This window comes from Manacus candei, unplaced genomic scaffold (genome assembly GCF_025592945.1).
Source record: "Manacus candei isolate 608988 ecotype Guabito, Panama unplaced genomic scaffold, ASM2559294v1 h1tg000096l, whole genome shotgun sequence".
NCBI lineage: Eukaryota > Metazoa > Chordata > Aves > Passeriformes > Pipridae > Manacus > Manacus candei.
In genome coordinates, this window is record NW_026138144.1 from 195,663 (window position 1) to 223,224 (window position 27,562).

Sequence of the window (27,562 nt, forward strand, 5' to 3'; positions counted from 1 at the left end):
CGCCCTGACACAGGAGAAGTGGTTAATGCCTTGAGAGATTTTCTAATGTGGTTGGTTTCTTCACATTATTTTCTGCTGTCTCAGTATAAACAGCACCTTGCCTTTGACTTTGAGAAATCTCTGCTAATGGCAGGAGAGGTCCCTACAACATGGAAGGAGCAGAGAGAGAATCATTTTCTTGTTTTAGTCTGAGGCAGTAAAAAGCCACCACCACAAAATGTTGCATACATGGAGCAGGAGCCCTGCAAGTGTTCTGCATTCAAAATGCAGACCCACAGAAGGCTGATTGTCTCATTTTTTTGAAATAGCCAGCACTGGAATAGCAGAAGTCACATGGAGAAGGGCTCCAATTCACACAAAAATGGGCAGATTTAGCTGCTGCAATTCTTATTCCTGCGACTGTCCCAGCCCAGGAATAGCAATGGCTGCTGAACAGAAATAATCTCCCCCTGGTCACTGAGATGTGGGATTCCAGCACAGAGAAAAAGCCACCAGGAACACAGAGAGCCATCACCTCTCCACATCAAACCACCCGGATCACGAGCTGGGACCACAGGAAATGATTCTGTCGGAGCAGAGCCAAGATCCTGGAGCACCAAAGCACCTTCAGAGCCACCTGTGCCCTGCTCAGCTCTCCCCTCTGGATCAGACACACTCCTGCCCTGCTCCCTGTGCAGACACACAGGGATGTGCCCTGTTTTCCAGCTTCTTCCCAGGGTTCAGGGAAGTCCCCAAGGCACACAGAGGCCACCTCTGAGCACAGGAACCTCCTGCTCAGGCACTGTGGGGACAGCAGCACACTGGGCTTTGGCCACCTGGAATGCAGAATCCCAAAAAAATCCAGGGTGCAAAGCACTGAGTTTATGATTTGATAACTCCTCCTGCAACCCAGTGAGAACCAACTTCCTGAGGCACACACATCCCTGGAAGTGGAGCTGCTCATCACTCAGTGCCAGCACAGAGAGGGAGGAGCAGGAAAACAACATCTCTGGGCCCAGGAATGAGCCAGGACTGGGAGCCACTGCTGCAGGAAAACAAAGGGGTCCTCTCCAAAGTGAAACGGGTACAAGAAATGTGTTAACTACTAGTCAGGGTCTGAAGCAGCCAGAGGACAAGGGCAGGGTGGAATGGGCTGTCACTTGGGAATTATGGCAGGGAAAAATCACAGCACAGCTGTGCAGAGCCCGCACGCAACTGTTCACACCCTCCAGCCATCCATGGGCTCCATCCAGAGGGCACAGGACCCTCCACACCCTCTGGCCATCCATGGGCTCCATCCAGAGGGCACAGGACTCTCTAGACCTCCAGCCATCCCTGGGCTCCATCCAGAGGGCACTCAGGCTCCATCCAAAGGACACTGTCCATGGCAGGGACTGGCCCATGGCAGCTTCCTGGTCACAAGCTGCCACAAGCTCAGAAGACTTAACTCCTAACTTAACAATAAAAAGATTAAGTATCTATCTCAATAACCAAAACCACAGATAAGATATATGGAAGTAAGAGTCGTGCCAGTCTGGAAAGTGGGAATTTCTTGCTGGGTTTCTACAGGTGATTTAATTGCCAAGTCATCTAAATCACAGTGCTTTTCACTGCCCTCCAGGGCCTCCAGTCACATAACTGGGTGGGAATACAGGGCTGGGACCACGGCTGCTGACCCACAACTCATATTTAATATATACCCACATATTTATTATGTGCACACAAACATCCCTCTCTAAACCCTTTTTCTCCAAGAAACCTCTCTTTTTTTTTTTTTTTTTTTTGTGATTTAGGTCTACTGCTTCTACATAAACCCCCTTTGGTTCTCTCTCAAGAGCAGATTGAATTTGCTAATGCAATGCAACATCATCAGCCCAAGCTCAACACCGGGCATTAAGTGGGAACCACCAGGGAATTCAGGAATTGCAGATTGCCTGTAGAGCCTGTGAGCTGCCTCAAAGGCTTCTAAATGAAGACATCCAATTTTATCTCAACTAAGCTCAGAACGTCGTGAACGTCAACAGGGCAACAGCTCCAAATCTTTTTGGACTTTATCAGAGATAAAATATTTTTTACCTGGACCCGAAGAACAAACGACAGCAGAATATTCCCAAAGCTTCACCTGTAGCAGCAGAGAGGAAATATTGTGGCAAATATTCCCGAGATGACTGGAGCTCTCTTTTTTCCCCTGTTTGCTGGCCAAGACCAATTCAATCCACGGACGGCTGCTCGCTCTGGGCACTCCATCAAATCCCTTCCTCTGCCTCCCATCAGGCTCACTTCCCCCTGATTCACACTGCCTGCCATTAATATTTTAAAGTCCTCCCTTAGACAAATAAAATTCCTGCAACATTTCTTACAACATCGTTATGTGTTACCATGGAAACTGCTAAAATGTCACAAAAGCCTAAAGCTCTGCTGCACAAGGAGAACCCTGATCCTTCTTAGTTCTCTATTTGGGTAATTTGATGATCAAATGTTTTGAGCCCAATATAAATAAAAGGTCACTGTTATAGTGGGAGGTGTATTTTAGTTTTTGCACTGTTTTAAATTACTGAATGTTTCATTAAGCCAGCAGCCAAATGAAGTCGTTTTTCACAAACCCACCCAGCCAGGAGGCACTTTTTAAGCAGTGAAATGACATTCAAAACTTGCTGAAACTCGGTGCTGACTGAGCAGACACCTGAAACTGCAGCGAATCTGTGTCAAAACTACCCCTTTGCTCTCACTCCTCTGACTGTTCCCCTGCTAAAGTGGGAGAGAACTCAAAAGCAGCACAGGCAGCAGGGGAGGGGGGATTCTGCCCCTCTGCCCTGCTCAGGTGAGACCCCCCTGCAGAGCTGCCTCCAGCTCTGGGTCCCCAGCACAGGGAGGACATGGAGCTGCTGGAGTAAGTCCAGAGGAGGCACCAAGATGGTCAGAGGGCTGGAGCAGCTCTGCTGGGAGGAAAGGCTGGGACAGTTGGGATTGTTCAGCCTGGAGAAGGTTCAGGGTGACCTAATTGTGGCCTTCCAGGACCTGAAGGAGTCTACAAGAAAGATGGAGAGAGACTGTTTTCCAGGGGCCTGGAGTGATGGGACAAGGGGAAATGGCTTCACACTGACAGAAAGTAGGTTTAGATTAAAGATTAGGAAAAAAAATCTTCCCTGTGAGGGTGGGGAGGCCCTGGTACAGGTTGCCCAGAGAAGCTGTGGCTGCCCCTGGATCCCTGGAAGTGTCCAAGGTCAGGTTGGACGGGGCTTGGAGCAACCTGGGCTGGTGGGAGGTGTCCCTGCCCATGGCAGGGGGTGGAATTGGATGAGCTTTAAGGTCCCTTCCCACCCAAACCATTCTATGGCTCTGTGAATGTATTTTACAGTCAGGATGCACAGATTTAAGAGATAAGGGAGCTCTGACTCTTTAAAATGGGCTGGGCCTCCTGGAGAATCCCACACTTGTGGAAGGAGCACCCTGTGCTCATTCATAAGGCAGCACAAATTAATGTGCCTCCGAAGCGGGAGCGTCACGGGATGTGCCAGCCCAGCTCTGCCACCACTATCACAGGGAACATCTCGTTTTGCAGCTGAGACATCCTGGTTGCAACAGGAGCATCAGGGAGCAAACAGCCATCTGCCAAGGGGTTCACCTTCACTAACCTGGCAGCTCACAACCAACACAGGAGCTTTAAACACACCACGGGGTGACCTCCCCGCCACGGTCAGGGCTGGGACAGGCAGGTCTGGGCACAAAGCTGAAGGTTGCTTTGGGGAGGGGCAGCAATTAGGGAAACCACCCTCGACACGACCAATTTGCAGAGAAATTTTTGAGACACCCCGTCATCATCACGTGGATGTGAAAGCGGCAGAGTGAAGGTGTCGAGAGCACAAGACTCTGACTGTCTGTGCCCTTTCAAATATTCTCTCTCACCAGAGCATCATCCCCCTGCCTGCTGATGCAACCCAATGAAATCACAGCTTTACAGGAAAGTCCCAGGCACCAGGAGCAAATCCTTAACTCGGAGTGCCTGTGCCAGGTACCCTGCCCATAAATAGCTCACTCAGTGCCGAGGTCAAAGCTGGAGCAGGCATTCCAGAAAGTAACCCTATCACAGGGAAGGTCAGAGGGGGGTGAGAAGAAATAGGGGGAAAACAAATTTAAAAGGAAGAAAAAAGAGCTGGATGTTACTTAAGCAAACCATTTCAGTACTTCAAGTGAAAGCAAGTCTTTCAAATGCAGAGCCACAACCAGAGACAGCTCAGAGTGAGGGGGGGAGCTGAACCATCCCCAGCTGGCTCCAGAGATGTGAAGGGCAACTGCAGCAAACCCAACAGCAATTCATGTTCCTCTTTCCATCTCCCAGCTGAATTCCCAGTCAATACACAGGCCCTCACTTATTTACATTTTCAAGTCCTTTCTTTCATTCTGAAATCCAGCAAGCAAAACTAAGTCAATTTTCCAAGTTCTCTCCTACCTAAAGCGTTTTATCTGAGGAGGGCCCAGCAAAGCCACCCAAGCTCTCCAAGCCTTTGAAACAAGACACTTGCAAAACGCCCCACACATCCAGGGTGTGCCCAAAACACGCTCCGTGGAAAAAGCTCTTGGGGTAGTGCCAGTTTAGCAAGGAAAACATTTTCCCCCAGCTGGAAGTCTGGTGCTGCCGAGCCAGTGCAACCAGAACGGATCTGCTGGAGGAGAGAACAAAGGAGGAGGGGGGGAAAGCCCATCTCACTGCAGAATGGAACCCCAAATCTTTCAGGAAGACACCTGGAAGTACCCTTACAAGCTCTTCTTTAAGGAATTCCACGTTTGCCATTGCTTGAGTTTTAATCTCAGCCATGCAGAAATTCTAATCTCAGCCATGCAGTAATTTTTGGTCTTGTGGCAGTATTAGCAAGAATAAAAACGCAGCTCTGAGCTGTGGCTGCTCCCCGACGCTGGTGTAACACAATGTAAGCCTCTCCCCATCCCCCACAGTGGTATATTAGCCTTCAACACTGGAAATCAGCTCTAAACGGGGCCCCTTTCCCTCGCTCAAACACCAACTCCAATTCCACAGGAGACACACAAGCACCACATCGGGTTTTTAATGTCAGTTCACATTCACAAACTTCACAGAAAAATTTGTTTCTGCTGCTTCAGATGCTCTGACAGGCTTTTTCCAATGAAAAGTAAAGTAAATATTTATACAGCCCTATCCAAAGTGTCACCCACAAGTCCTAAAAACATCTGAACTACAGCCTGTTCTTACTTGCTGCCCCACTGGGTGAGGGCTACAGAGACAAAGAGCAGTTTATTGGCAGTGCCAGACACCAAATCATTCCCAGTCCTCCACATTATCTTCCATACACCAGCTCAGCACAGCCCGAGAAACAGGGAAAGAAGACCTGACTGCAAAGAGAACAACCCAAAACCCTGCCAGAGCACGGGGGGCATCTGCCAGAGAGATGCTCTGTCTGCATCAACACCCCCCACACCAAATTCCAGTGTCTTCTTGAACCACAGCACCCAAAGCCAACGTTATTCCTTGCACGTGTGACCCAACATGGAGTGATGGATCACGGAATCCCAGACTGGTTTGGGTGGGAAGGGACTTTAAAGGCCACCCAGTTCCACCCCTGCCATGGGCAGGGACACCTTCCACTAGCCCAGGTTGCTCCAAGCCCCGTCCAACCTGGCCTGGAACACTTCCAGGGCTGGGACATGGTTCCCTTCTGCCCCCTCCCACAAACAAATATGATTTCAGCCTAAAAAGATAAATTTAAACCAAACCATCAAACTCTCTCTTGGATGAAAGACAACAACACTGCCTTTTCCAAAGTTCTGTGGACAGCAATGTACCTACCCCAAACCCACCAAACCTCCCTGCCACAACTCCAGCCAGGGCTGCACGAGGCTCTGATAAAAGTCAGAACAACTTATCAGACACCCTATGTCTATAAAAGGTGTACTATGACCAGCACTTCTCCAAGAAATAACCAACCCTCACTCGCCCTCTTTTCTTAAAAGCAAGAGGGACCTGGAGTGTCCTACTTCCTGATACCTGATTAAGCATTTTTCAACAATGAACTGCTCTATTGTTCTGCTTTCAAATGCAAAGCAAGAACACTTCAGGATTCGATCTCTCTTCCCAAACGAAAGAGGCTTAAGGGACATCTCTCCCGACCAGCACATGGATTACAGCAATTCAGGGACAGCACATGCCAGTTTTCATAAACAGCTGAAAAATATAGTTAAGCACCGTGCTGACCTCAGCACCTACGAGCAAAGATAGAAGTAAACAAGAAAAACACCCCAAAAAAATCAAGCAGGTAACTGAAAAAGAAATAAAGAGTAAGAGATAAACTTTTAGGATTGCTCTGCATAAATAATTCGGCGAAATGTGGTTCTGACCAGCAGGAAAAGCTTCCTTAGTCCCCACGGTGTGGGATTTGCCATCTGAATTGCAGTGTGGGATTTGCCATCTGAATTACAGTCCCACGAAGTCACAGATTTGAGAAATACTATCTAATTGCCCTTGAGGTATGGGCTTTATTATCACTCTCTCGCTTCAAAAACATAACTGAGGGAGAAAACCCAGAATTTCTAAACCCCATTTCTCAGTCAGCTGATGCACCAACTGCGCCCACCCCTCAAACAACCCCCAGGCAAGTGCCATGTGCATCCCTCTCCAACACAGGCCTTGGAAATGAGTGCTGGGAAAAGCACTTCTTTGTGAGAAACCTTAATTACTACTCCAAGCCCAGCAACTCTGAAATCCCGGCAGCACAACGTGACGCAGCACGGGGAGGAGACAACACACGGGCTGTGAAATGATTCACTGCAACACCAAAGTGCAGAAGGTGCTCGGATTTCCCACCAGTAAATGGGAATAATTAAAGTGCACGGGAATAATTAAAGGCATCGTGGCCATAGGCATCGTAACAACCACAACTGAACACTGGAGGTACTGCCTGACCCCTGGAAAAGGTCCTGTGGGAAGTCAGAGGTGTGAGAAGTTGGTCACCAGGAACTTCAGTTCCCTCTCAGCAGGTTGGTGCAACTGTCAACCAAACAGTGACTTTCCAGATAAGAAACCTGAGCTAAAAGATAAGTCCCAGTTAAATATTTGGTTTCACTACCTTTTCAGAAAATTTTTCCATGGTACAGACTGAAGTTGAGGATTAGAGACTAAATCACCCACCTCTCACCAGCTTATGCCTGTGTTGTTGTTTGACACAGGTAACTAATCAGCCAAAAATAACTGACAAATTCTGATGAAACTTGTCTACAGGCAAACACAAGAACACCAAAGAAACAACCAGCCTGAGAAAACCAATCACTGTAAAGATGCACCAGCCCCATGACATATTTCCTACTTATATGTATTAACACAGGGCCACAGAAACACCAGGACTCTCTCTGATGACTTGCTAAACCATCACTTGGCCACACAAGCCAGATTCCAGCCAGCAGCCCTCTGGCACTGGGAGGAATTCCATGCCCTGCTCCAAGCCACCTTTCACAAACAGCACTTCCTGATCCCACCACACTGACAGCAGCAGAGAACCAAGGAATGGTTTGGGTTGGAAGGGACCTCAAAGCTCGTCCAGTCCCACCCCCCTGCCATGGGCAGGGACACCTCCCACCAGCCCAGGCTGCTCCAAGCCCCGTCCAACCTGGCCTTGGACACTTCCAGGGATCCAGGGGCAGCCACAGCTTCTCTGGGCAACCTGTGCCAGGGCCTCTCCACCCCAAAAGGGCACGTGGGCCCTTTCAAAGTCGCACAGGTTTCACAGTCACAGACAGCTCCTGCCTCCAGTCACACCCAGCCAAAGAAGCTGGGATTCTCCACAGGGAAGGCTCCAGCCTGCCCTCCTCACCTCTGAGCAGAGGCAAAGCTGCCTCCTCCCAGTCCTCCTCTGCACGGCTCCCACTGCTGGAGCAGCATGGACGGGGATCTCAGCCGCGAGGCAGAGCTGTGTCACCAACCCCAGAGCAGCTCAAGTGCAACGTGGTGGTGCTGGATGGACACAAACCCAAGGACAGCACTGCCCAACCCTGCCTGCACACACCTGCCTTCCCCACCGGCTGCCTGAGAACCAGCAGCACCCTGTTAAACCCAGCCCACGGCTGGCAGGGCTTCCCAAGGTGTAACAAACACCTCCCTGCTTTGTTTATGCATTAAGGGTGGCCTGGTTATGCACCAGAGAGACGGCACCTTCCTGGGCAGCACATCTGGGAGTGCTTTAAAAGGACCTGCCAGGCTCTGATACACCCCTAACGCTGCTGGGAAGATGTAATTCCTCAGGGAGATGCTGCTCCATAGCCGAGATCAGGCAGGTCAGAACAGTACAAATGCTTCAAAGTCTGTCCTTGACCAGATACTGATTCTGGAATGCCACCACGCCAGAAAAACTCAAAGGTCAGCTCTTATCTAAGCATGATGTAAGCAGTCTTTGTTTCTTTCGCCTGCTCCTACTGGAATCCCAGAGGCAGTTGGTGACATGGCCCCTCAGTGCCAGTGGGTTTGGAAAACTGTAGCACAACTGTCACTGAAGGTCTAGGAGGAAGCAACAGGTTTTTGGGGGAAGGCAGAGGCACCCAGAGGCAATACAGAGCCAAGGGATGGTGACTGTGGAATGAGACAGAAGTTTACAGAATCACAGAATAGTCAGGGTTGGAAGGGACCTCTGGAGGTCATCCAGTCCAACCCAGGTTACACAGGAACATATCCAGGTGCTTTGGAATATCTCCATTACACACTTAAGATGTTCCATCTCACTACCAAAATTAAAACAGTCGGAGTTCAAGTCTTCCTTCTACTAAGTAAATTCTACAAGATGCAAAATCCAGCCCTCCTTGAGCAGGCTCTGCACTCACACCAATGGACAACAATGGCTCTGTACAATCAGCTGGCCCAGGGCGGCTTCCCAGTGGAAAACTCGGCTCTTCCCCTTCCTGCCTCCCAGCACTACTGGAAAAGAATGAGGTTTAGATGCACTCAGAGGCTTGTACCAGCTCTTAAGGTCGACCTGAGTCTCTAACAAGCACCAACACGCAGTGTTGGAGCCCCAATGTCACAGCACTCATCCAACAGGACGGTCAATGCCGGGGCTGCTAATTACTAAATACCCACAGGCACCAACGTTAAACGAGGTTTGGTGGGCCTGGCCTAGATGCCAGCGTGCACACACACCAGCTTCTGAACCCAGAGACAATAGAGGGATCAGTCTTTTTATGAGCTTTCCAATCTTTGGCTTTTTAAGGGTACTGGGGACGTGAAGGCATGACGAACGCAGAGGGCGGAAAAGTCAGCAAAGAATTTCACGCGTCGTGTCTCTGAATACCACACTTCCTCCTGGGATTAAGAGGAGTGGCAAAGAAATTTCACTTTGCCAGACAACACGTGAAGCCGTGAAACCCACAAAGAGGGGAAATTCAATATTATTTTGAACAGATTTTTAATCAAATGTCTCCTCCAATAGCTACTACAAGACTTATAAATGCAATTTTGCCAGTAATCCCAACGGTAGGTTTGTGGATGTTATAAATCAGGAATAAAGTTACTAAACTCTTGTTTCTAGCAGCACAAGAACCCCTTTATGTCCAGCCAGGAGGGATCACATGTTCAGCTACCAGCTTTGCACCGGGAGAAACCCGAGCTCACACCACATCTAAGGCTTCACATGCAGAAATTCACCCTGTGCCACCATCCCAAAACACGATGTGACATTGAGTGGGAATTTAATATCCAAGAGCTGTAACATCTGGTTATCAGCACTCATCCATATGAGTGTGTGCTCGGAGGGCCCTGAAGTTCCCAAGTGCCCACACTGTTCACATCTACCCAGCTCAGTAAAATCTGTGTCACAGAGCAGCCATTAACTCGCTCTGGACAACAGGCCTCTGAATCCACTCGGTTATTTCTCCACAGAGATCTGAACAAGCCCAGAGCAGAGCAGGAATGTGAAAGCCCTGGTGACTATTTCCAGCCCCGATGGGAAAGCCATCAGCATTCCAACCAGGACCCCTGTGCCTGCTGCAGGGAGCTTTTTGTCGACCGTAGCGATACTTCACAGACTGAGGTCTCGGTTCAATAGGTCCATCAGGGTGGAAGAGATCATCTACTGATGCAAGCAAGATTTCACACAGACTACACACAGAATACGGCCTTTTAAGAGATTTGTGCGAAATACTGGAAAATTCTGGGGTTTGGAAGAAAAATTTCCCTTCTTCCTTGACCTGTCTCAAGACCTTTTGCCTTGACAAGGATCTTCCTCCTCCACACACAAAGTGACACCTAATACTTATGCAAACAGCATCCAGTTAACAACATAATTATGAAGCTGTTGTCATCGTTTAATGCAACTCACAGACAAGATGAAAATTCCCAGCAATAATTTCCCACATTCAAGAGGAGAACACACTTCACACTTCCCCTGGCACTTGGACCAAATCCTTTCAGAGGTTTGGGGTTTTTTTTCCAGCCAGTTCACTTAACAAATAAAATAATTCCCGAGTCACAAATATGCTGCCAGGTACTGATACTCAGACTGGCCCTACTTTACACAACAGATTTACTACAAACATTCCCACTGCAAAACAGCAAACATTTCATTTCAGAGGACAGGTCCAACACATCCTGGAGAGAAGGTGTTTATGGCATTCTGGGTTTGTATCTGCAGCTCACACCACTCCAGCCAGCCAGTATTTCCAGGACTTGCTGCTCCACAAACACCAAAGGCTATTTCCAATATGCATGAGGAATTTTATCTTCAGTGCTGCACGTGCTGCAAATCACACCACACCACCTCCAACAAATTCTTTGATCCGAGACCATCCAAAACTTAGCGTTCCTACAAACCCCACGTCTCTACTTTGCTCCCCATCAGTAGAAGTAAACAAGCACGAGTGCTACTTACAGTGGCACGTGGGGCTGTTCTGGGTCTGCTTTGGTCAGTTCCTCTTCCTCGACGTCCGACTCTCCTCCCGAGCTGCTCTCGGTGACGTCCGAGTCAAACGCCTGCTCGCTGCACCTCAGGTTGGCCATTCCGCTGGCCGTGAATCTCTCCAGCTCCTCCGAGATCGAATCGCTCTTCAGGAAGTTGCTCAGGCCTTCGGAAGTGACCGTCTCGCTCGCAGCTTTCCTCAAGGCTGCTTCTGCTTTCCTGGTCAACATCAGCTGGCTCCGATGCCTCAGCGGGTCCAAAGCTGGAAGCTTGCTCAGAGTTTTCTCCAAGAAGCCACCCAACTGCTGCTGGATGTGTCTCTCCACCTGCTTCGCCTGCACCACCTGCAAGCGTTTCTGCAGCCTGCGGGCCCTGCTCTCGATGTCTGCCTGCCGCCGGAGCAGCGCCCTCGTCCTCATCTCGGAGTCGAGGGCGCTGTGGTGACCAGCCAACAGAGAAGGTTTCTGCTCCTCCAACTTGCTGCTCCCGAAGTCGGAGCGACTCGCGACACCGGGCAACCGGGTCTCTCCACTGCCGCCCTCGAGCACCCACTGCTGCTCTGTGGAATTAAGGGAAGATTTATTTGCAGTGCTATTATTGCTAAAGGGAGTCGTGTGCTCTGCATCAAGGCTTCTGTGTGGAAGAGTGCAATTGGTCAACCCGGTCTTCAAGTCCCCCAACTCGGAACCTCCTGTGTTATAGTCAACAGTCTGGAGGGCAGCAGAAGGAGGAGCACACTTCCCACCATTCAGAGAACTAGAGTTTTCATGGTCTGAACTGGTACTTTTGGCCAATTTCTTGGCCAAGCCATTTACAGGCGCTTGTGGGAGAGGTGGCTGGCTATTAGTACTCATTGTTTTTAGATTCTCCAAAGTGAATTCCAACACCGGTTGCCTCCCCAACAGATCACTTGTTTTCAAGAAGGACTGAGATAAGAGAGAGTGAGATTTAAGGACTGTCTGCTTGTTGAAGACTCCTTGCAGCTTCAGAGGCTCTTTTGAAGAGACAGATGTTACATCCGAGCAGAGATAAGAGGCCACCAGCGGCTGCAGCTTGCCCAGCTCTTCCTTCGTCGGGTTGTTTCGGAAATCTAGACTGGGATCCTCCGGAGCAATGGCTTTCCTTTTGGTGCCGTTGGCAGCCAGGAGGATGTTGTTGGCGTTGCCGTTGCTCTCGGCACTGCCAGGCGACAAGGTGGAGGACGGGGGAGCCAGCTTGAATCGGATGTGGTGAGCTTCGGCTGCTGCGTCAGTGAGAGCGGGCGCCATCGCAGCCATTCAGCACAGAGAGACGGGAAGTCCAGCCTCTCCCGGTGCCGAGGCCAGCTCCACTGCCTCCCACTGCCTCTCCCGAGGGCAGCCTGCACGAGGGAAGGGGAAAAGACACAGTTAGGAACTGCACTTGAGAGAAAATAAACCAAACAGGACAGGCAACGGCAGCGAGGCTCATGGACGCGATCCCTGCCGTCCTCTGGGAGCCCCGGCCTGGAGCTCCGTGGAGCCACTCGGGCACCAGGAGGGTGGGAACAGAAGCAGCAACACACAGGTTGGTCCTCAGGATCTCCTGAAGTTAATCACAGGACATGCCAAGTTGGAAGGGACCCAAAAGGATTATCCAGTCCAACTCCTGGCCCTGCACAGGACCATCCCCAGGAGCCACACCCTGGACCCCAGAGGATCATCCAAACCCTCCTGGAGCTCTGGTAGCCTTGGGGCCGTGCCCACTGCCCTGGGGAGCCTGGGCAGTGCCCAACCACCCTCTAGGGGAAGAACCTTTCCCTGAGATCCAACCTGACCCTGCCCTGACACAGCTCCAGCCATTCCCTGGGTCCTGTCCCTGGCCCCCACAGAGCAGAGCTCAGGGCCAGCCCCTCCTCTGCCCCTCCTGAAAAAGCTGTAACTGCAATGAGGTCTCCCCTCAGTCTCCTCTTCTCCAGCTGACCAGACAAAGTGCCCTCAGCCACTTCTCACACCGCTTCCCCTCAAGGCCCTTCACCATCTTCATTGCCCTCCTCTGGGCACTCTCTAATAGCTTAATATCTTTCTTATAATGCCTGTTTGTAACAGCTGTTCCCATCTTTCAGTAGATCCACGAGCACACCAGAATCCTTTCAGGCCTCCATGAAAGGCCTGGCCCTGAAAACACCTATTCCTCAGTGCCAGCAGCTCACCAACTTCATCATTGCAATCCCCGAGCTACACCTATGAAACAGTTTTTATTGCTTCTGCTGCCAGCTCAGGGGTGTTAAAAATGACAAATTAGAACTATAACATGGAACACAGACAGGGCTTGATGGGAACAAATCTCCATATGCTAAAACTCCCAGTAGCTAAAGAAACCCCACTGCTTCCCTGAAAACCTTGGATTTGAAGAAAGGCACTTCCCTGGTGTATATGAAACCTACTTTCCCAGAAGTACATTTCCGAGTGAGCCAGGTGATTTCCAGTGTTAGCAATTCCCATTTCCCTTTCGAGAGCATGGATAAAAATTAACCTCCCCCCACACACAGAGCAGTTCTACACTGACTGTCAGAGCAAGCCAGGGCTTAACTCAACTAGAGCAAACAAATTAAGAGAAATAACCCAAGACACTTCATTCCTGTACACTGCAACCACCTTCCACCCACCTTCAAGTTTCTGGTCATTCACCCTCTTTCTTTACCACTGAAGGTGTCAGTGTTTTTAAATGCCTTTTTTAAATAGCATTCAAATAACCCTCAGTACAGGTTGTGCTGCCAGAGCAACAGTTATTTTATTTTCTTTTTACTGATGAAGTTATTTAGCATCTTCATAAGATACTTCAATGTCAATTTAATAATAAAAAGTTGCCCTGATCTCCTGCCTGATATGCCAATTCTCTAATTTCACATAAATTTGCATAAGCTTGTTGTAGCTGTTCATTAACACATCCCAATGACCAAATTAATACACCACTTTACAGGAAAAGCGAGGACTATCTGAAGTTTTAATATGTTGAGCAAGGAAAATTTCCCAGCCAGTTTTGTTTCCAGCCTCATCCAGCTGCACCACAGTTGCTCCCCAGCGTCAGACCCAGGTGCTTCCCCACAACAGGGACCACAGGCAAGACATTAGAGCTGAAAACACTAAGTACTAAACCCTCAATTTTGGTGAAAAGTCAGAGATGAGTTAGAGAAACAAACCCACATTCCCATGGGGGGAAGGCTCACAGCACATGCCCAAAATTCTTTGCTCTGTGTGGCTTCCAATGATTGTGTACGTTGGCCAGCTGGCTGGCTCCTCACCAGGTCCAAAAGTCAGGCCTTCCACAGTCAGAGGATCCCAGAATGGTTTGGGTTGGGAGGGACCTCAAAGCTCATCCAGTGCCATCCCCTGCCATGGACAGGGACACCTCCCACTAGACATGGTTGCTCCAAGCCCCATCCAACCTGGCCTTGGACACTTCCAGGGATCCAGGGGCAGCCACAGCTTCTCTGGGCAACCTGTGCCAGGGCCTCCCCACCCTCACAGCCAACAATTCCTTCCCAAAATCCCATCTAACCCTGCCCTCTGGCAGTTTGAAGCCATTCCCCCTTGCCCTGTCACTCCAGGCCCTTGGAAACAGTCTCTCTCAATCTTTCTTGTAGCCCCTTCAGGTCCTGGAAGGCCACAGTCAGGTCACCCCAAAGCTTCTCCAGGCTGACCAATCCCAACTCTCCCAGTCTTTCCCCCCAGCAGAGCTGCTCCAGCCCTCTGACCATCTTGGTGCCTCCTCTGGACTCTCTCCAGCAGTTCCATGTCCTCCCTGTGCTGGGCCCCCAGAGCTGGAGCAGCTCTGCAGGGGGGTCTCACCTGAGCAGCCTCACCCCCTTCACCTGCTGCCCACGCTCTGGATCTGAGAAAGGATCTGCATTGCCTAAAAGTTCAGGCCACACTCAGTGAAAATGGCTCTTAGGTACCACTTGGGTCCACAAATAAAAATTGAACATGACTACTCAGGGAGAAAAGAAGAAAAAGGAACTTGCAGGGAACTTTCCACTTGTAGCTAAGACGCCCCTGGGAGAGCAGGGAGGAAGACTGACAGAATAAAGACTTCCTCCACTCCAACCTCCTTCCAAGGCCTTCACCAGACACACACACACTGGGAGTGACTGTCCCTGACGGGCTCTCCCAGTTCCGCAGAAACACGTGGGTTTCCCTTCCAGAGGAAACTCAGGACCAGGGCTCTTCACCACAGCAGCTCTGGAAACACCCACTTTTCTGCAAAAAGTGCAGAAAATCCTCCACTTGGTGCTAAATGATTCTTTCTGAACACACACACATGGGCTGCAGTCACTCAGGAGTTTGCCCAGGCTGAAGAGAGTTTTAGGTGATGACCTACATTTGCAGGTCATGGGCTCAGTTAAATTAAGAGAAGTAGAAAACGGAAGCAAAACTTCGACAATGCCTCTTCCTCCGGGTTACCAAACTCACTGGAAAACAGAAAATCCTCCTGCTAAGCTACTCCAAACCTCCTTGGCTCCACTTTTCGTTGGGTGGACAGCATTTAAAATACTTTGGAAGCCTGGAAAGCCTCCCCTAAGAATAAGGCTTTGTTCTAGTAGCTTAAAGATGACCTCCAAAAGTTATTGGCTCTATTTTTTTTATTTTATTTAGGTCCTTATAAACTCTCTGCGTGCTGGACAGCACTGGCTTCTCTAACACTGAATTAAATCTCTACTTTCACGAGCAACCCCTGGAAAAAACATTAAGGAACATTTGTAAGTGCATTCCCTCCCTCTGTTTATAAGTTTGAGTTGTTATTAAAGCCATATTACACTTATCAGGAATTTCCTAACAGGGAATTGGAGAGGGAGGTGAGGCATCTCTGAGGAAAGAAGAACAAAGAAAAGTTGGAAAGGTTATAGAATGGAAAGAGAAGGTCATTCACACAGTCTGAGGGCCTTTCAGAGCGTTCTGATAATTCTGACAGTAATTCCAGGAACTCTCCTAGATTTTTTGTCCACCTCTGGGACCCAAATCCTGTGGGCAAGTTCTACCCAAACTGCTGCCACCCACCAGTATCAGCAGATCAACGTAAGCACCCACAAGTCCCTTTTTTCCAGTGTTTCCCTGCCAAGGGTGGACAATTCCCAGCACTCGAGGGGACACGTGCAGGACCAAGAGGTTTCTCCTCTGCCACAATTCCTGCTGGGAGACAACTGCCAGAGTACCTGGACACTGCTCCAGTTCCACCCCCACATCTGCCACGGTACAACTCCAGCCCTGCCTTCTGCAGCCATGGCACAACCCTTGTGCTGGACTTCACTTGGGAAGATCCGAGAGGAGCTGCTTCTGGAAGGCCAACGTGGTGTTTACGGTGTGTCTTTGGATAACACTGAATGAATGTTCTTCATCTTCCCTTTAAAACTAGAGCACTGCCAGAGCAGTTAGCAGTAATTAACAGAGCAGAGATGAAAGGCTCCAGAAAGCAGGTAAAACCAGGGTAACCGTAACTCGCCCATCTTCCCTCGCTTCCCAAGGAGTGCACGGGAGGCCACTGAGGGAGGGAAGGCACCAGGACTGCTCAGGAGGCTTCACCCACAGCTCCACGTCAACTACACCAATATTCAAACTTTTTCAAGACAGAGCAGAGGGAAGACTGGGAATAAGGTCGAGGCAACGATGGGATGCTGGAGGAGGCACGAGGAGCACACCCAGTCACACTACACCCCGGGTCATGACACCCCTGAAAACAATCCTTCCCTGTGCTGACTTATTCAAGACTGTCTGCTTTTAAAACCCAATTTTACAATCGGGCCTTGAAAGGAGAACTGGCTTTCCAAGCACATGATTTTGTGCAATGCCTCAGAAAATAAACCCGAAACGAATATAGGAAGTTTAGGCCTGCTGAAATCTTTGTGCCCAGAGTTTCTTGGGGAGAAACCCGGCACCTGGTGCTTCCAGTGAGGCTCATGAGAAGATCAGGGAGCTCTGAGTAGTCTGAAGAGTCACTCCAGTTTCCCTCTGGAAGGGCTCTCCATGCTCTCCCACCAGCAGGTCTCCTCCCAGACACCAATCCCACCATGGCCACCACTGAGCTCTGCACCCACCTCTGCCTTCAAGCCCCCCCCCACTGCTTGGTGACACACAAAAATGTACCTATATTCCCTGAATTACAGCCTAAATCCCTGATATTATACCCAAATTCCTGTCCCTACTGCCTGGTTTCCAGCCACACTGGGTCTGCTCCTTGGAGCTGCTGCCAGGCCTCTCTGCTTCCCCAGGTCTCCTCCTGCCAGGCCCTCCCTCAAACCCACCTGGGCACATTCCCCTTCTCCTAAAACTGGCACGAGAAACGAAGGCAGAGGAGGTTATGGATGGTCGTGGGGAGGACTTAAACACACACACACAAGGACAAAGGACCTCCGTGCTCAGTGCCAGCCTCCCCCAGGTCACAACACCCTCAAACCCCTTCACCCCCAAAGCTCTGCCCTCCCCAACACCCATTTCCTGACGTACACAAAGGTGCTGTTAAAAGCAAATAAAAGCAAAGTTACCCTGAAGGAAGTGAGTATTATACCAATTCCCACTTCCCCTCTCCTCCCCCACTGCAAACCGAGAGCGCAGCCAGCTCTTCAATTCGTGTGGTTACAAAGATGTTTCAGCGGTAAAAAAAAAAAAAACAACACAAAAAAACCCCAAACCTGCTGAAATAAAATCCCTCTACACTTCATTTTGCGAGTAAAACACATCATTTGTGCTTCTAACCTCAGCAGGTAACAAACACACAACAACTCACTCCCCGAGCCCTGCAAGTATTTTCCACATCCACAACGTCCACCTCCCAAAAGTTACAGCTATTCTCCACAGCAGATCTTCTACCTGCCTTTTGTTACCACCTTCCAACATTTCATAGTTGCAGGACAGATGTTTACCCATTTAGAAAGAGATTTACATGAGAGGCAACTCTCAAAGCTTTAATTAAGGAAACGTGACAGGCAAGTACAGGACGATCACCTTATTGATAAGCCAGTTATCACGTGCAGACTGTGTGCTTACAGTGACCCACATTTGAGAAACAGGCTTTTTTTCTGAATATTAATAAAAAAAAAGGTGAAGAACATACACAAGAACCACAGATTTTTACAACATAAACATGAGTACCTTCTATATCTATTAACACCAGAGACTTGCACCTAATCTCCCTGGGACAATAAGAATTTTAATAGTAAGAACATGCCAGAAATAATAAGAAATGCTACTGAGCTCCACTCTATTTTGTTTCCAACCAGAAGCCCTCAAAATTAAACTAAAAGCTGCTGTTTCCACTTGCTGGTCCACACAAGTGGCAGGGTTTGGTCAGCTCTGAGCAGCAACTGAGGTCTCCTTCTGCAAGAATAATTCCCTCTTATGCCTGTGAATTCTCACTGGATATAAATAAACCAAATCAATTGCATCATCTGAGGTAAAGGAGGTTTCATCAATATGATGTCAGAAAGAAAAACAAAAGCCACAACACAACATTAACTGTCATCTCCCCAAACAAAAGTCTGGAAAGGTGAATAATTACAGGCACAAACACCTTCACTTGGAAAACAAAGCAGCTGGAGATAAAAATCTCCATCGCTGTTAAGTTACTCTACAGAACAAAGTTGCTGTTAAGAGTCGAATCAAAAGGAATGTGGTTTTAAAAACAACAATGGGACATTTGCAGAAAGCAGCAGCCTGTCAAGAGTCAAAAATAAAAAATAAAATAAAAAAGCTTGAATTGTGGAATCTGGGTCTCCCCCATCCAGTATCAGAGAGATTTTGTTTTTCTTTCGCATAATCTGGGCAAGTTGCCCAGGAAATATGAAAAACTGAACTCAGGACTCAGGGAGCAAGTTAAACAAAAAACAGAATTGCCTTTTAAATTTAAAGACACATTTTCATTCAGTAGGTGCAGCCATACCAACCTTTGCTCAAAAGCATATGATTGTTCCCAAAACTTTTAACACCCCCCCGCCTCCTAAGTGGCACCAACTTAATACTTCATATTTTATACTTAATGCTTTAGAACAGGGCATAGACTGTCAGTAGAAAAAGTCCTTTGGAGTGCCTTGGGATAACTGGCCTGAAGAGGAAATAACAGCCCGGAGAACAGAAGAATTAAGTGTCCCAAATCACCAGATCCCTGCCCAATCTAGCAGCCTTCAATACTTTATTCTGACTGGAGTTGAGCTCCCGGTTCCCCAGGACACGACACAGCTCAGCTGACTGCAGCTCCCAGCCCACCACGACTGCCATGGCAGCAGCTAAAAACAAGCTGACACGAGCTGCAGGACCGAGGCACTCGTTTGATAGAAGGTGATGTTCCCTCACCCATCCCAGGTTCCTTCTCACAGCCGGAATTACAGCCCGAGCTGGGTTGGCTGTTCCTCCTTTAGTGCAAGGCGACTTCAGTCACCTTCCCATCGCATCCCCTGTCGCTGCAGACCTCGGCAGGAAGTTAGAAAGATTTCAGAGACACGTTTCCCAACGTCTGATAGAGCTGAAAATGAGAAATCTTTCAGGTCCACCTTCTGCTAAGGCTGCTGAGGCCCGAAGCAGCTCCCGATACAGAAATATGTATTTCAATTAAACTTTCCTTTCCACCAAACCTAAAAAAAATAATAAGTTTGCAGCAAGAGATTAACTCAGGCATAGATGAGGATGAGGCCTGCTTGGGCTGACAGCTGCTCCCATTTCCCCTCCTGAGAAGCGATTTTGTTACCATTTTTCCTCGTTCTAGCAGATAAACAGCACACTTTCATTGCTAAATTCTGACACTGCGCTGGCAAAACTCTGCTCTCCAGTCCTCCCAGCTATTAACATATCCCATTTCTCCATTTGTCTCACTCTCTAGACCGAGTTCTCCTTTGGCAGTCACCTGCTGACAGCAGGGGCAGGGCAGATACAGACTGATTTTCTAACTTTCTTTGAAAAAAACCTGAACGAGACCTTATCCAAACTCTCCTCCTCCAAAAACACGGCTCTGAACTCGGGCTGATGAGGACACGCACAGGGTTTAATGGAATTATGTTTACTCAAGGCCTGCATCACCCAGACTCTTGGTGATTTGGGTATGACAACTCCTGGCCCAGCTGAGAAAGAACAGAAAGCTTTTATTCCAATTTAAACGATTTGTCACAGAAAAACTGCATCCTCAAAGACGCAGTTAAACCGCTGTTTACAGGGGAGGATTCTCAACCCAAGCCTTTGCTGCTTTTCATTCCAGATAGACATTGTATTCCTGGAAGTCATGAGCTGGGACATGGTATTTATAAAATGCAGCAGCGGAAACGGTGCTTCTCAGATCACCTGCCATTCCAGAGGCTCTTTTTAATGGAAGGATAAACACTGTGAAGAGAGGCAGGCGTGCAGAACTTGCTTATTATTTGGTCTGATCGCTATGTTATCCACCTGAGACCCTTCCAGGAATTAAATTCCCATTCAGGCCTAAGTTGGCCCACCTGTTTCCCTCACAGTCCAGTAAAAAAAAAAAAAAAAGAAGAAACAAAAAATGCAAAAGATCAGGTTAAATGAGGATGGGCAGAGATAGCACTGACCCATTCTCAAAAAACAGAAAGATATAATTTTCCAGAAAAGGAAAATTATACGGAGAGAGGGTGGGGGGGAGGCCCATAAATCAAAATATGTGCTGCTTGCCCTTTCCTCCCACTCTCCAAGCTTTAGCCTTTCCCTTGGGCTGGGCCTAAGAACCCTCAGGCCTTATCTTTACCTCACTGCACACTGAGTCTCATCTTCCCTGGAAAAGCCTTTAGAGGTTCCTAAGGACAGTGAAGCCCAAGCAGGGAAGGGTGGAGTGCTGAAACTCCAGAGACAGTCTTTGTTCCAAGCGTTCCTAAGATAATGGCAGTGGCCTTCACCAAAACACAAGTTATAAACAGGGCAAAAGGAAGTGACTTTGGTCACAGAACTGCTCGGTTTTCACCCCTGCCTTGTGTGATGTCAGAACCTCCCTGGCTCTCCGGTTACCGGATGATCTCTGAGAGCAAATGAGACTGAAATACAGCATAAAAAAAAAACAAATACAAGGCAAAAGAGGGGGGGAAAAAGGCGTAAGAGAAACACACACAGCCACATCTGCCTGGTCATCTGCTGCTTTATCACCTCTGACGACGAACACAAGTCATCCTCATTGCTAAATCATTACAAATCAGCTATAACAGGACCACAACCAAGTTCCACAATTAACTGCTCCTGCAGCATATCAATCCATTAAGCCCTACACAGCTGTGCTACCTTGGCAGTGTGGCTACAGGGGAAAAAAAAAAAACCACCATCCCCGTCCCTCCCGCGCCAAAAAACACGCCGCCCATATCTGGTCTCGGAGGGCGGGCGAAGGCCGACACCAAGGGGAGGGAAAGAGCTCCCGGGATCCTGGTCCCAGCAGCAAACTGGGGGTTCCCCCAGCTTCTCCTTCACCAACCCCAGGTCAACTCTATTGCACTTCCCCCTCCGCTGATTTAAAAAGGCTGCTGACTTCTCAATTAAAGAAAAAAAAAAAATATATATATATATATAATCAGATTGAGCAGCGTCGCTGTTCCCGTGCCAGAATGGAAATCCAAGAGGACTACGCTAAAGCAGGGAAGAGCATCGGAGGTTCCTCCGTGAAAACAAAGGCTATAAAAAGGACAAATATGGTTTTAAAGAGAAAACGCTTCTGTACAAACAGAGCCCCGGATTCCTCCCCACGGCAGAGGTTCGGTCTCAGGCACGGACACACGTCCCACCTCAACCACCCCCCCAAAATGTTTCATCCCCCCCGCTGGCAGCGGGACCGACCCACACAAAAGTCCTTCCCGACTTTCCCACCCCGGAGAAACGGGCCTTGTCCTCACCTTATTTTTAGAGGCACAAAGCGCCCTGTACACAACACATGACATGATGTAACCACCACCACGGCCGTGGCCCAAACCAGTTCAAAATATAATGGTCAGTCAAAACAAATAAAAAAACCTGCAGTTCCTCCCATATCCTGACCGGTTTCATGGAAAACTACAGTTTGTCATTCAAGTGCATTTTACATAACAGGGAATATAATCTATGGAGTGCCTGCCTTCTGCTCCACCTGGACACAAATTTAAGGAGCGAAGGGATGACACCTCCGTTCGGAAGGAGGGTCTGATCTTTGGGGAGAAAACGAGGTTAGTTCCCGATATAATTACCGCTTTCTTTTTCCTTCTACCTGACCCCCATTTATACCCCAAATGACGGGAATTTCTCCGTAATCAAGCACTAGAAGATGCTAATCCCATGATGGAAGTAAACACACGTAGGGATCACAGCAAGCATTTCAGGATAGCCGGACTCTTCCAGCTCGTTTGGGGGAAAATAATTCTGGATCGGTTCGAAATAAATAAAATACAAAATACGCGGCCGGAAAGTAAATAGAGGGAAATGGTTTTGGAGCTCGAAGCCACCTGGAAAATGACGCTATTGTGCACCCCGGGAGCAGGGAGAGCGCCCGGGTGACACGGCTCCCGCCGGTGACAGCCCACCGGGATTACCGGCACCGCTCCGCTCCTATTTTCCAGCCGGATTTGGGGCCGCGGGAGGACCCGCTCCCTTCCCCGCGTTTTGCAAGATTTGAGGTTATGCAATTTAAATTTTTTTTTTCTGTTTACTTTTAAAACTTCGCGTGTGTGTGTGTGTGTGCGTGTGTCCCCCCCCACCCTCCCCTCCAACCCCTTTCCCCCAGGTTAGGGAACGGTGCCCCCCCCCCCAACCTTCCCCTCCCTCCCGTCCCTTCCCCTCCCCGGGGGCAGCGCGGCCACGTGAGAGGCCCCGACCCGACCCTGCGGGACCCCCGGGGGTGGAATTTTCAATTTAAAGCGGCGCCGCCGCCCCCGGTGCTGCGGTTCCCCGGGGCGGGGGGGGTTGGGGGGGTGCGGGTGTGCGGGCAAGGGGGGGGCGCGGGGGGGCGGGGGTGCTTCTCCCGCGGCGACCCCCGCACTTTCCGCCGCCCCGGGGGAGGGGAAGGGGAGGCAGGGGGTGCGGAGAAGTTGGGGCGCGGCGGCGGCGGGGCCCGGCGGGGCGCGGCGGCTCTAACAAAGGGGCGGCGGGGGAGGCGCGGCGGGCGCGGGGCGAAGCGGGCGCGGGGCGAAAGCGGCACTTACCACGTGACGAGCGGCGAGCGCGGTCCGGGCGGGCTCGGCCGCGGCGAAACGGGCGCAGTTCGCAAAACAAACCCGAGCGGGGCTTCCCCCGCCTCTCCGGGGACGAGGGGCGGCAGCCGCGGCGCCGCCGCCGCCACCCCCCGGCGGCCCCCCCCGCCCGCCCCGGCGGAACGGGGGATGGGCTCGCCCGGCTCTCCTCGCTCGGCGGCCGCAGTGCTGGTGGAAGGGGGGGGGATGGGGGGGGAGGGGGGGAGCGGGGCCCCCCCGCCCCCGGGTCGGAGCGCTGGGCGGAGCGGGCGCTGCGGCGCTTCTCGTCGGCGCGCCCCGGTTTTCCCCCCCCTGCGCTCCGGGGCGAGCGCGGCGGCGGCGGCGCGGCTCGAAAATGGCGGCCGGGCTCCTTCCCTGCCCTCCCCCTCCCGTCAGCCGGAGAATGCACCGGGGGGAAGGAGGAGGAGGAGGACGGGGAGGAGGCGGGGGGGTAAAGGGGGGGGGGAGGGAGGGGAAGAGCCGCCGCAGCGCCCCCGGCGGCCGCGCCGCGCAGCGCAACCCGCCGCCCGCCCGCAGCCCGGGGGGCCCCGCCGAGCGCCCGCCGCGGCCGCGCGGAGGAGCTGCAGTGCGGGAGGGGAGGGGGAGAGGGAGGGGAGGGCGAGAGGGAGGGGCGGGCATCGGGCGCCGCCGCCGCCGGGGAGGGGAGGGGAGGGAGGGGAAGGGGCGGACCCGCCGCCTTTTGTCCGCCCGCCGCTGCGGGAGGCTGCGCCTGCCGCCGGAGCCCGCCAGGGGGCGCCCGCCGGCGCGGCGCCGCGCGGGGCACGCCGGGAGTTGTAGTGCGGGCGCTCCCCTGCCGGGGGACACACACGGCACACACAGACCCCCGCCCTGCCGGGACCCGCCGGGATAACCATCCCCTCCCCGGAACACAGACTGCACGGGGTGGGGTTTTGTCACCGAAAAGCCGCTCTCTGGAAGAAGAATTTAAAAGGCAACTTGCACTGTTTCAAGTGTTTCTCCCCCCCCCCAAAATAGCACATCGTGCTCTTCCCATCTCCACCCGCTGCACCGGGACATCTCTGCCGGCTCGTCTCCCGTTCCCGGTCTGGGAATATAAGCTTTATTCCCAGAAAATCTGCCTAAAGATTCCATGGCAATTCCAAAACTCCCCGACACCCCGATCCAGCCCGGATTTGGGGGTGTCCCCGCAGGACAAGGGCTCCGGATGGAGCTATCCCTGTTCCCGCAGCCCCAAACCTGCAGCCCCCCATGCTACAAACAGGATTTTGGGCCAATGTCCTGAGGAGACACGGGGTTGGAAGCCTCAGGAGCACGTCTGCAGCCCAGCAAAGAGGGTTCCTCCTGCCCCCCCTCCTCTCCAAACTCCGTCTGGCCACACGCAGGACACACCACGAGCAGCGAACGATTAGCTTGGGACTGCAGAAACCATTTCACCGCTTTGACCTTCGGTTTGGCCGCCTGCAGGAGGGTCACACCGAGTGTCCCCCAGCACAGACAAAGCCCTTCACCCATCACACTCAGGGTGCCACCATCCCGCTCGATATTCCTGCCAGGAAAGGCAAAGGCCCTCCCCCTGCTCCGGCGTGGGTTTTGATTTGAGATCTCACTCAGCTCTCCCCTCGCTAGAGCTGTGCTGCCTCTACAGCAGGAATGCAGCTCTGCCAATAAAAAAAGTGCTTTATAGCATCGTTTGCCTGCAAAGGGAAAAAGCTCCAGCAGTGCCAGCTCTGTGCTCTGTCACAGAGGAGAACCTGCCCCGGGGAGTTGGGTTTAAAGAGAAAAAACCTGTCCTGCTCGGCTGCAGGATTAGGTAAGGATGAATCCTGTCTCCATAGCCAGTACAGCCAGTCCTGGTCTGGATTATGCAGCACACAGAGGCAAGTTTATTTCCTCCTCTTACTTCACATCCCACCACCACTCAAGGGGAAAAGCAACCACAGAATATCCTGAGCTGGAAGGGACCCACAGGGAACATCCAGTCCAGCTCCAGGCCCTGCACAGGACACCCCAACAATCCCACCCTGGTGCCTGAACACTCCCCTCTAAAAAGCATTTGGAGATACAGGGTCGAGACACTGCTGCTGCTCTTTAAAATCCAACACATTGCTTAACAAATCACCACAGAACCATCATTACAGCTGGTTTTTTGGGGTCAGGAAATGCACAGGCAACATATTTCATCATTTTTCTACGGGCCTGTGTGGCCACCTGGGCTCACAGCCAGAACCACCCCAGAGGTGACTGCTCACCATACAAATGCTCAAAACTCAGCTCACACCTAAGTGTTTTTTCCAAGAAAAATGTCCAACTAAGGACAGCAGCAAGACCAATGGTGGGTTTTATGCCCTGGCAGGGAGCTACAGACAGCCAGCTCCACTCCTGTGCTGTCCCTTGCAGTCCCAGTTGTCCCCTCCCTCGTGGCCATTCCCCATCCCAACACACCAGTTACCCCACTCTCAGCACTTTCATGCAGAACCTTAAAAAAAAAAGAAAAAAAAGTGTGTGGACCTTGAACTGGGCTTTTAGTCAGTGAGGAAACAGTGCCAAGGAGGGCAGCAGGGCAGTGTGTTATCAGCAACCCCACATCCAGCACAGAACAGGGTCACATGGAGAATGTAATCTATTCTTAAGGGTAAAAAAATGCCATTTCTGACAGACAGTTGCACGATGAACTCAGAAGCAGCTCCACACGCTCTCCTGATCTGCTCACCACACTTGCAGAGCTCTTTAGGAACACAGGACACAGGACCCTACAATGGCATGCAAACTTCTGATTTGTTTTTTTTTTTAATGTACCTTGAATTCAGCTCAGCTAAAAAGCAGAAGTAGCAACAAATGTGGTTTTATACACTGGAGCAGAAGAGAGGGGACAATCTGTTGTGGAGGAAGTTAAAAAGAACTTCCTGTGCAATAAAGTTTCTGATCTTTTGTTGACTCTGCAGTGCAGAGTTTTCTGCTGAGGCACCTGACCAAGAGCCCAGATCTCCTGCCTGACAGTCCAGCACAGGTCTGGATCTTCCTGCAGCACAGACACAGCTGCAGCTTCCACTGTCCAGCCTGATCTGGAGATGATGTAGCAAAAATTGCTGTGCAGCCCAAAATTATACAGCTTTGGCCTCTGACAAGTACCTTCCTTCAGCCCTTCCAGGCTCCATTTCCCACTCCAAATTGTGCCACAACATCTCCAGGTCACCTGGCAACTCCTGGACCAGGCACCCCCACCCACAAGTCCCTCACACAGGTTGTTCCTGCTCTTGAGATGCTCCAAATGAACAAGAACAGCTCTCCCCAGTGAATCCACATTTTTACTGCATCATCCTTTAAGTCCTCCTATGAATCACCCTCTATCCAGAACACACAAACCACAACATCTGGTGAGAGTTGTGTACCCAGCTCCTCTAACCTGATTGCTGCCTCATCTCTCCCACCTATTAATCCTCATGACTTGCTTTGATTGCACCTGCCTCAGAAATTTAACAGTCTCTGCACAATAAGTATGTGCACAGTTGTACATAAAGCTACATTAACACTTTTAAGTGATAATATTTAAGACTTTTGAGCCTGCAGAGACTTTTGAGCCTGCCTTCCCTGTTTGGGAAACACCCTGAAGGTGGAAAAGGTGATGGCCACCCAAGAACAGAGCGATGAGACCCTGCAGATACCACCACAACTTCTGCATCTTCACCTGCAACCTCATCCTAACAAAAAGCAAGCTCAAATGTCAGTGGCCACAGAGGCTTCAGAAGATGCAAGACTTGCCTGGTTTAAAGCTAAATATAGATAAGCTGCAGCAACAAGAGACCTTTGCAGTGATCACTGCTCTCCTGATATTCTCCTTCCCCAGAATCATGGTAAGGAAGACATTCCCTAGAATGTGCCAGCCACCTATTCTGAAAATGCTCACTAAAAGGGAAAGAAAAAGGGCAAAGTTCTTAAAAAACAGAAAGTGGAGGCACCTGAAGGCAAACAGAGGCTGGCAGAGCTCAGCAACCCCTCCCTGATCAGGCAGGTATCATCTGTTCAAGTAACATATCCTAAGGTGAGCTACAAACCTGGATCTTCCTTGGGGACTTCTGGATCAATGGAATTTTAGTTTCCTCGACAAGAACAGGAAATGAATATACTACTATGCAGCCAAAAAAGCTGAGTGATTGATCTAAGTTAAACTGCTTATTGAAAACCCCCTTGATGATTTAGATTGAGCCATTTGATACAGAATTCCAAGGACAACACAGAATCCCAGAATGGTTTGTGTTGGAAGGGACCTTAAACATCATCCAGTTCCACCCCCTTCCATGGGCAGGGACACCTTCCACCAGCCCAGGTTGCTCCAAGCCTTGTCCAACCTGGCCTTGGACACTTCCAGGGATCCAGGGGCAGCCACAGCTTCTCTGGGCAACCTGTGCCAGGGCCTGCCCACCCTCATAGGGAAGGATTCCTTCCCAATATCCCATCTAACCCTGCCCTCTGGCAGTAGGAAGCCATTCCCCCTTGTCCTGTCACTCAGTGCTTGTTTTCATATTGGAGTATTTACTCTCTAGACCATCAGCACCTCTCAAGGTCA

The 27,562-nt window shown here is 50.5% G+C and overlaps 1 protein-coding gene and 1 long non-coding RNA gene across 5 annotated transcripts in view; one reads left to right on the forward strand and one right to left on the reverse strand.

The window, feature by feature from the left end:
- KANSL1 (KAT8 regulatory NSL complex subunit 1) overlaps nt 1–27,562 on the reverse strand; it is a 102,375-nt gene that overhangs the window by 70,087 nt on the left and 4,726 nt on the right. For 2 of the 4 annotated variants that reach the window (XM_051768689.1, XM_051768686.1), the window contains exons 1-2: nt 22,990–23,419; nt 10,860–12,246 (exon numbers count right to left, since the gene is read on the reverse strand). In XM_051768689.1, coding sequence (XP_051624649.1) covers nt 10,860–12,163 — 1,304 coding nt within the window. In that variant the 5' untranslated portion in view covers nt 12,164–12,246; nt 22,990–23,419. Of the gene's footprint in view, nt 1–10,859; nt 12,247–22,989; nt 23,420–27,562 lie in introns of those variants that run through there. The other 2 variants (XM_051768688.1, XM_051768687.1) reach the window with 1 other exon arrangement.
- LOC127461190 (uncharacterized) overlaps nt 1–27,562 on the forward strand; it is a 67,260-nt gene that overhangs the window by 15,805 nt on the left and 23,893 nt on the right. The window lies entirely within an intron of this gene.